Source organism: Dendronephthya gigantea, unplaced genomic scaffold (assembly GCF_004324835.1).
Source record: "Dendronephthya gigantea isolate DGI-Jeju-01 unplaced genomic scaffold, DenGig_1.0 000009F, whole genome shotgun sequence".
NCBI classification, from domain to species: Eukaryota; Metazoa; Cnidaria; class Anthozoa; order Malacalcyonacea; family Nephtheidae; genus Dendronephthya; species Dendronephthya gigantea.
This window is the reverse complement of record NW_021163019.1, coordinates 3,368,245-3,377,625: the sequence shown is the minus strand read 5'-3', so window position 1 is coordinate 3,377,625 and position 9,381 is coordinate 3,368,245. Positions and strand designations below refer to the sequence as shown.

The following is a 9,381-nucleotide window of genomic DNA, read 5'->3' as shown; positions in this document are numbered from 1 at the left end:
GGCTTGTCACGTTGAATTTCACAATATTCGCGTTTTAATCTTTTTCATTCCGTTCTTTCTCTCAGGGCATGTTGAATTGTTATCCTTCTTCTTTGATTGAAGATAAAAAACTGGCCTCAAATGTCATGGAATCAATATTTTACCCCAGTCAAATATAACACCAGTATATTCGACTTTCCCTATTTTTTATTATCCAGGTTGGGTATACCAAATACCGATGGTATATTCGACCTTCACAAATTTGTTGCTGTTAGTTCTTTACCTAACCACTGTTTCCGCATGTTTATCGTTTCTGTTCCTCAATGACGCCTCCAACTCCATCCTTCAGTACAGTCATTTTAGGCATATTAGACTAGAAATTATCGTTTTCTCAAAAATCGTCATACTGCTCAGACAACAAGGAATCACACAGCCCGATCAAGTAAATTTTACATGTAATGTACTAAATTGCATCCATAAAACACTACATAATCTATGTTTTTTTCTATTCCAAATTATTTCATATATCTACTAGCGGAAGATACAGAATAGTGACAACAACTAACTCGCTTATGTATTAAAACAGTTCCTTGTTTTCTTAATCACAAGTACAATATCAAATGTTTACCCGTTATTCGAAGCTGGCATAGGAAACTCGACAGTTACATAAAAGTTCACATTTACGAAGCTGATTTCTCCTGAGCAATCGCTAAAATAAAGAGATAGATGTTTTGTACGTTGGGTGTTTTATCAGTTCTAAACTGTTCTTTCAAGAAGTCCAGCAAAGGCTAGTTTCCACTCAGGAAAATTCTCCTTGGGATCGGACAGGACAGGAAAGTTTCCTTTGTATAAACGCCGCCTGAGAACTCACGGATAAAGGAAATTTTCCCGTCCGTTCCGATGCAAAGGAGATTTTTCCTGAGTGGAAACTAGCCTTAGAATCTTCTCTTATTGATTCAGGGTTAAATGAACATTTAACAAAAAATTAAACCACTAATAAATATAAACTCACACTGAGCATCCGGCAGAGGATTCTTCTCTTGAGTTTCAACATGTTGTAGTTTAGATTTGTCAAACGATTTCACCTCCGCTCTTGAGTTGACAAGTTCTTCTCGAATTGCTGAAGAATTTACATGAAAAGGAGAAACATTTGAGAACATGAAATGCTTACTCTCACAAGATGAAGAATGGACATTACTACACAGAATAAATCATGTCATACCATCTTTATTTGGTATGACGTTCTTTTCGGTTGTTTGGACTTTTTTAAGGTTTTCTTTTGAGAAAGAAGTGACCGCTGATCTGTCTGGAAGCTCATTTGGTCGAAGAGCTTCTGCTAATGCTATGGTAATAAGAGAGTCATTAACAAATAGAGCAAAAGCATTCAGAGAGGATTGAATTCATTAAAAAGAAAAGCTGGGATAATTAAAGGGAAGTTTTCAGAGAAAGGCTGGGATCATTAGAGAGAGGTATTCAAAGAATAAGGTATCATTAGGGGGAGGTCTTCAGAGAGGATCATTCTTAAATTGGGCTAGTTTTTTAAGGACATCTTCAGAGAGGATCTTAATAAAGAGGGATGTCATTAAGCAATGTCAAGGGAACATACTTCCAGCATCTGGTAGTGGATTTTTTTCAACCGTATCAACATGTTTCAAACTACTTTTATCGAAACTCTTGACCTCAGCTCTTGATTCAACCAACTCCTCTTTGATAGCTAAAGGAATACAACAAAATTAACAATCAAACTTGTCTTGCAAAAGCTATTCCTCTTTAACCTTACAGGCCTACTTTGTATACACTTCATACTGTACCTTTTTGATCAGGTAACACAGATTTCTCTGTTGTGTTGACATGTTTCAAATTGTCTTTATCAAATGTGGTCACCTCAGATCTGTCTGGCTTAACCTTTGGCATTCTTGCTGCCACTAGATCTACATAACAATCAATGAAATGTAATAAATATTCTACAGATATACCCAATAGTTTTAGCTGTTAAGAGAATTGAAATAAGTGTTGTCTTATGAAGATGATGGAAACATTGAAGATACAATTTACACTTGAAATTACCTCCAGCACTTGGTAGTTTGTTCTTTTCCACTGTGTCGACATGTTTCAATTTATCCTTACTGAATTCTTTCACCTCTGCACGTGAATCAATCTTTTCCTCTTGAATTGCTGAGAATTAAAAGAATTTTAATACAATAACAAGAATACAGCTAGCTTCCAACAAATATTATCCTAACCCTTGCAAATATTGGTAAATTTTAGATTAGAATGCATTCCAAATCTTTCCTAGCTGGGTGCATACTTTGCAACTTTATATCATTTATTTCCTGTTGAGTATAAAGGGAGATTCTCCCCCCCTGAAAGTAGGTGTGTCCAGGGGTAATCTTAGGTTCAAATACAAACAAGGAAATGTTTGAAAACTACTTACTTGATTTGTCCGGCAGAACATTCTTCTCTGTTGTTTCAACATGTTTTAGCTTTGTATGATCAAATGACGCGACCTCAGAGCGATCTGGCAAATCATCAGCAGCATTCTTCATTTCTTGATAAACATCTGAAAATAAATTATATGTCTGTGATACTATGCATCAATCATTTTTTATATATTTTGCTATTGCAATATTAAATATATCTCTTCAAAAGATACATAGAAAGACTACTTTTAAAACTATATGTAAGTAAGACAATTTTAAGCTAAATAAACCTTTATTTATACACATGAATATTTGAACTTTTAATCCGTATAATAATTGGCTCAACTATAATTCACTTCATGACTGTAAAAAAATTACACCCTATCTTTGAACATGTGTTGGATTAAAATCCATTTAAAATCACTTGCTCCTGGCTTGTTACTTGATCTGCTAAACTATTCCAAAGCACTTGTTTAATTAAAATATATTCCATATGTTGTCAGAAATAACACATGTTCTATAACCCACATATGTCCACATTCAACACATGGTTCTTGCATGCCAACTTGTTTTGGTAGGTGGGGAAAACAAGCTTAGGAAACAACAGGAAGTTTTCATAGAAACAATATTCAAATTCTCAAAGTTTCAGCCAAAATGACAAGTCTCACATCAGATTGTATCATATAATCATTGCACAACAAGATGAGCTGGCATAATTTGGTTTAAACAAATGAATACGATTGATCTAGCATAGACAGATATATGTCAGGAGGTGGGCACATCCCGACAGCACCAAAATGCATTTTCAAACTTCAACCAATCATGTTAGAAAACCTATTGTAGAATATTTCCTGATCAAAGCTGACATATCTGGAAAGAGTCAATATAAAAAGAAGGAAAAGGGTTTCTTTTCACCTATATTGGCCTCAATATGAACACAATCGCATTTTCTATCACTGAACTTTAAGTAGGAACTTACCCACCAAAATTATTCAAACCTTTGTTGAAGAAATTGTGGTCTAAACACCATACAATTGCTTTATAGATAAACAATATGCCAGTAGGTAAGCAAGTAAAAATCTCTAAACATCTTTCATAGTTGGAATACTTGCATCTTTTAAGATTTAAAATTAAAATACGGTATAATGTAAAATTGAGTGTCGATTCATAGAATTGCATAAGTCAAACCATCAAATACGTTTTTAAACTCGAAACATCGGAAATTTATGTACATTTTGATTTCATTCAAATGCTTTTAACCAGGAAACAGCAGAAAGTATATGCAATTTACATTTTTTGCCAATTTTATACCTCACCAACCATGACGCAGTCCCGTTGGCTTAATAATCTTTAAACAGCGCAAAATCCAAAACAAAAGACAATATAAAAATATTAGCTAAAGGAAATCAATACCCACCTTGGCTAGATGGGAGCTGGTTTTTAACGTTTGTTTCAACATGTTGAAGTCTTGTTTTATCGTAAATTTTCACGCCTTCAAATGGTTTATTCTTCTTTTCCTCATCGATTGCTTGGAATGTACAAAATAGTTTTGTCACAGCTCAAAATACCAGCCATTACAAAGTTTTCATGCGGTGAAAGACCTTGTTAATATGTATGTTCAAAATACCGTGCAAAAACAAAATGAATGAAAGACTTACTGTCCTTTGATGGAATTGGGTTCTTTTCAACAGTTTCGACATGTTTCAAGTTCTTTGGGTCGAAGTTTTTAACTTCTGATCGATCAGGTAAAACATCAGGCGCAAGTTCTTGTTTGAGAGCTATAACGCACGTCAAATTACTTAATGCTAATATACCACAAGGTTTAAATTTTAATATACCTCACAAATGAAAACAATTATCCTCCCAATCTAACTACAACTTTGAATCGAATTAAACAGACAGCTGTATGTGTAAAAATAATTGCCTAAAGGCGATAAATTTCGTCCATTATAAGCTTTAATACATATATTTGATAAAATTATGCAGCATGTTTGCAAACGTAGAAGACAATAAGGAGGGCCGCATGATACATTGCAAGATTTTCAAATACGGTTCAGAAGCTTAAAAAGTACGAAAATATGTTCTTTTAAACATAGATTAAAGCCATAAGCCTATTGCATGAACAGCACGTTATCCATGGTGGTCTATGAACTCAAAAGCCTCGAAAACGGATACAAAAATATCATATGTAAATATCTTACTTTCGTCGCTCGGAAGTGTGTTCTTCTCTGTCGTTTGCACGTGTTTAAGTCTGCCATGATCAAAATCCTTTACTTCTGAAACGTTGGGTTTTTCTGAGGCCATTTTCGATCAAGATTCGTCCAGGAGAAGTAAACTCTAATGTTGTTTTAGCAAAAGCCAAAAGGAAGTGCACTGTGCCGTACCCGCTTTATAGAACTCCCCCCGCCTATAGATCAATATCCGGTTTTTTGGTCATATATGGTCAGGCACCCGGTGGTTATCACCATATATAGTCCTCGCCTGTTTCCCTCATTGGACCATCCATATTAAGCCGATTTTAATTCCCCCCTCCGACGTTTCTGTACAAGGAATAAAACACTTTGGCAATTTCCGCCAAGTCTTAGCATTGAAAGTTAGCTATGTCGTAAATGTGTAACCAAGTATGAGCATATCCTCTTTCATGTACAAGAACCCTTGCCGTTCTTCCGGTAGGCGAAGGGCGGGTTTCCCCCTGCCATAGTTACAGGTGGTTTGCGTTGTATGCTAATTAGGGATATTACTCAAGCCAGATAAGTTAGGTAACCCGCATATACAAAATCCTACAGACAAACACGTTATTTATATTTCCTCATAACTACCTTAAATGACATGCTATAATATTTACATTTGAAAACAAACTGACTTTTGTCCAAGTCAAATTCTATAGAAATTTCTATCTTGCAGCAACAGCATGCCTATATTGAAGGTAAATGGTCCATTTTGTTCCCCTTCGTTTTCTGTTTTTCATACGAGTTTTTTTCTAAAAGAAAACAAAGTATGATAAAGCTTTTCTTAAAATCTGTTTGCTTTGATGTTAGATTTTCATCCCATCTGTTTCTTCCATTGAGAATGAAATATCTTCGACCTATTTAATACAATGATCGAATGACATTAATGTTGAACATACCAACTTTGTGGTCTGGTGCTGGTGAATGTTGTGGTTCATTTGACTGGTGCATATGAAGTTGTGGTAGATGATGATTCTGTTGTTCACTACGACTGCCATATTTCTAAATAAATATTAAAGAATTAAGTTAATTAAACTAGATCTTGAAACAAGATTATTAATTGCTCAGAATAGGGATTATGTCAACTGAAAGTAGTAGTTTTCAGCAAGTACCTTTTGTTTCTTAGACTTTGTTGGATGTTGTTCTTGACTTTTGGCAAAGAGAGCTTGCAATTCGGGTTCAAATCTTTCCCGAAACCCATCAAAATATTTGTGTTCAAGCAGCTCTGCACATGTCAGCCTGCTATCGGGTTCCATTACTAGGCATCCCTGTAACATTATTTTGGATGTTTGAAATCACAAGTATAAAACCTAAGACTATATATTTGGGGACTTGGGGAAAAATAATTACTGCACCTTTAAAAAACTCATTGCTGGCTGAGGAATGTATGGAAATTTCTCTTCTAAAGTTTCCTGTTTGAAAAGAGGATGAGAAAAAATAAACATTCGGTTTTTAAGCCCCAATATTTCAGAACAGATAAAAAATGGCTTACCCTTTTGCTGGGTTCTGGGATTTGTAATCCTCGGAAAAATTGATTATTGCTAAAAATCTGGATATGACGTGGTATAAGGTCACCTAAACCCATAAAACAGTTTTATTTTTATTTATCAAATATATTTTTGCTTGAAATCATTTCATGTACCTTTGGTTTATTAAACCATACCTAATGTTTTCTTTATTAGGTACAACTGATCCACATCAGAGCGACCTGGCCACAAGGGTTGACCACACAATAGCTCAGCAAAGACGCAACCAATAGCCCAGACATCTACAGGTGGCCCATACTGTGTGTCTCCAACCAACAACTCTGGTGCTCGATACCACCTTGTTGCTACATAGTCTGTGTACTCATCACCTGGAGCTAAAACAATAGCATGTGTCAGTATTCGATAAATGAAGCTGCAAAATATCACATATTATACTAACTAAGTATTCTTGCAAAACCAAAATCACAAAGTTTGATAATGCCATCTTTAGTGATAAGAATATTTTCAGGTTTAACATCGCGGTGAATGCACTAAAATTTGATAAGAAAGGATTAATGATTGAGGAGAATTGATTTGAAGGATTGCAAAGGAGGATTTTGATCAATACATACACTATGTTGATGGCAATAATGAACAGCATGGAGTGTTTGCCAAATTATTTTCTTAATTGTCACTTCATTAACCCTGAAAAGAGAAAAAATGAAATATATTTTAGAATGCATGGTCAAATAACATCTCCATAACTGTTATCTTGCACTGACTATGGTAAAACAGATGCACTTTAGCACACCCTTGAGACTCACCCTTTAGGACTAGCATCCAGTTCATTCAGAACTGTGTGGTCACAAAACTCAAACACCATATGAAGTTTTCTTTTTCGCCGAAATACTTCCAACAAGTTCACAAGATTGGGATGTTTTAGTTGCTGAAATGAATTATGTACCTGTTGAAATATGATGACCTTGGCAGTAAACTGAGGAGTGAACTATTTGCCTAGTACGTTCAATAGATACCTGCTAGGATATCCAATCTCCCACGACGATTATCGCGATTTTTTAACCCTTTCTATTTTTGACCTTTTTATATTTCAACACAGTTAAAAAACACAGTACCACACAACTGACGTAACCTCTATATCGTTATACAAACAATCCGTTTCAATCTGCTAGCTGTATTCAATAATTTCCAAACCTTCAATCTTTCAACATAAATTACCTTAAGCATTCTGACTTCTCTCATTGCAATCTTCTTTATCAACGGGTCATCCTCGGACTCAACAAATTTCTTTATTGCAACGATATGGCCATGTTCCCGGTGACGGCATTTAAAGACAACACCATAGGAACCTTCCCCAATCTTGCCAAGTTTTTCGTATTTCTCCATCACCTAAAACGCCAAAACGCCGTCCTTTTACTTATGCATTGAACCTTAGACATAAATAAGTATTCAAGTGGAAATTTGGAAAACAAAACACTTAGTAAAACACAATCAACAGCATAGTATTTTATAAGTACGCTTAAATACTAATTTGCAAGGTAGCTTCCTGGGATATCCCAAACAGGGTTATATATTTGATAGGTTTCTAAAAACAATCAGTTCACATCCAATAAGTAAACCTACTTTGAAACGCATATAATATCTACATCCTTCTTCATTTGAGAAGCCTTTTTGTAATTCCTGCCAGTGATATATTGCACAGAAGCACACCACAGATTTGAGTAAAAATATGTAAACAAAAAACTATCGAAGAGCGCGTATCTTCCTGAACACGTGACCATATCGAATTTTAGTCAGCCTACGTTTTGTTTGCCCAGTTTCATAGCAACCAATGTCTTGTTGAAACCGGGTTTAATAACATTTAGAATGTGGTTTTATTAATCGACATGTTATCTCCTGTTTTGAACGAAATTTTAGATTTGTGTGTGACTTTAACACCTGCTTCCTCTCCTCTAAGCTAGCTCGTTAGAAAGAGTTAGAAATTGTAAATGATGGTTCTGTTAATGGTAGTCATTGTACCATGACTAAGGCAGTGTGCCTTGCAACACTATTTCTAGCAGTGTATTCTAGGCCAAGGCTCGTGTTGAAATCACTGATAATCCAATCTCATGATAAAGTGCTTGGAGGGAAATATAAATTTAGGAATGAGGTCATTTTTGTCTCTTATATGATATAAAGTTTTGCATAATTACCGTCGCCCTTTACAGGATATCCCAAAGTGATCTATCTCTTTCTATAACTTATGTTAAAATGAACTAGAAACCTTACGGCGTTTGAAACAAGCTAGCGGAAATAAAATATTCATGTATAATTAATTTCCTATTCTCGAACTTGCTTCACAACATAACAGCAATAAAGAGATCCGTTCTTCAGTTGATAACACACGACCTATTATGTATTGTTACAAATGAAGTAGTATTCTATTCCAAACTATGACCTAATAAAAGTAGTAACATTAACTGACAACGCACCTTGCTTCTCCTGTGGGTAAAATTACTAAAATACATGAAGAACGCTATACGACGTATTGGGCCTCTTGGAGTGTCTTCCTGAGAGATAATTTCCACATAAGACCAAGGCTTAAAAAGCCTCAGATGAAACCTTAAGGGCCCTCACTTGAGAGCCTTTTAACAATTTTTATTCATATGCATATATATAACCCCGATAGTTTCGACAAAACACCTGAAGTACAGCAAGTTACCTGCACTTCTTCAACTCATTCCTACTCGAAACCTGATTCATCTTTCGAATTACAACAATTATACACGTTACAAAAGGAACAGAAATACATCCAACTACAAACCATTCGTCCATATAGGATTTAACATTAATGGCGTCATTAAATAATTTTCTAATTAGATATTCTTGCATTACGTACATTACCTTTTCTTCTTTAAAAATTCGTTCCCGAATTCAAACGCTCTCTGAAAGACAATTTTGCGACTGTGTACACCTTTGATATGATAACAATAGCAGATCTTGTTATCAAGCAGTTACTCCAATTTTAGATTAAGGAATATATTTGAGACAGAATCAATATAAGGAAATTAATGTTTATCGACCAATATTTTAAGTGATTTTCAGTAGTAATGTGTGAGGGACACCTGCTGAAGTAAACCGCATTTGATATATCGCTATAGTGACTGCAAAAATGTTGATAAAACATTGCGAAGTATCTTAGAAAAATGCCGAAAGAATCAGTCAATAAATCGTAAGTTATATAAAACAATTTCGTCCGATTTTTTGGCTTAACAAACGAAACTGATTAAT

The 9,381-nt window shown here is 34.9% G+C and overlaps 2 protein-coding genes across 3 annotated transcripts; both read right to left on the bottom strand.

Annotated features, from left to right (window-relative positions):
• Nucleotides 1-416: 416 nt before the first annotated feature.
• Nucleotides 417-4,782, bottom strand: LOC114517822. Its single transcript, XM_028537646.1, has 10 exons — nt 4,601-4,782; nt 4,058-4,177; nt 3,817-3,927; nt 2,414-2,539; nt 2,047-2,154; nt 1,791-1,910; nt 1,586-1,693; nt 1,202-1,321; nt 992-1,099; nt 417-688 (listed from the first exon to the last, which is right to left on the bottom strand). The coding sequence occupies exons 1-10, from the start codon at nt 4,701-4,703 to the stop codon at nt 660-662; spliced, it is 1,053 nt and encodes a 350-aa protein (XP_028393447.1). The 5' UTR covers nt 4,704-4,782; the 3' UTR covers nt 417-659.
• Nucleotides 4,783-5,180: 398 nt separating this feature from the next.
• On the bottom strand, nt 5,181-9,196 carry LOC114517782 (cyclin-dependent kinase-like 4). Of its 2 annotated transcripts, none has more exons than XM_028537604.1 (11): nt 8,995-9,196; nt 7,330-7,500; nt 6,918-7,039; nt 6,726-6,798; nt 6,554-6,644; nt 6,291-6,488; nt 6,120-6,202; nt 5,983-6,039; nt 5,740-5,895; nt 5,527-5,629; nt 5,181-5,379 (listed from the first exon to the last, which is right to left on the bottom strand). In XM_028537604.1, the coding sequence occupies exons 2-11, from the start codon at nt 7,495-7,497 to the stop codon at nt 5,315-5,317; spliced, it is 1,116 nt and encodes a 371-aa protein (XP_028393405.1). In that variant the 5' UTR covers nt 7,498-7,500; nt 8,995-9,196; the 3' UTR covers nt 5,181-5,314. The 2 variants fall into 2 exon arrangements, with proteins under 2 accessions (XP_028393405.1, XP_028393404.1); XM_028537603.1 differs by lacking the exon at nt 8,995-9,196 and adding an exon at nt 7,735-8,934.
• Nucleotides 9,197-9,381: the final 185 nt, after the last annotated feature.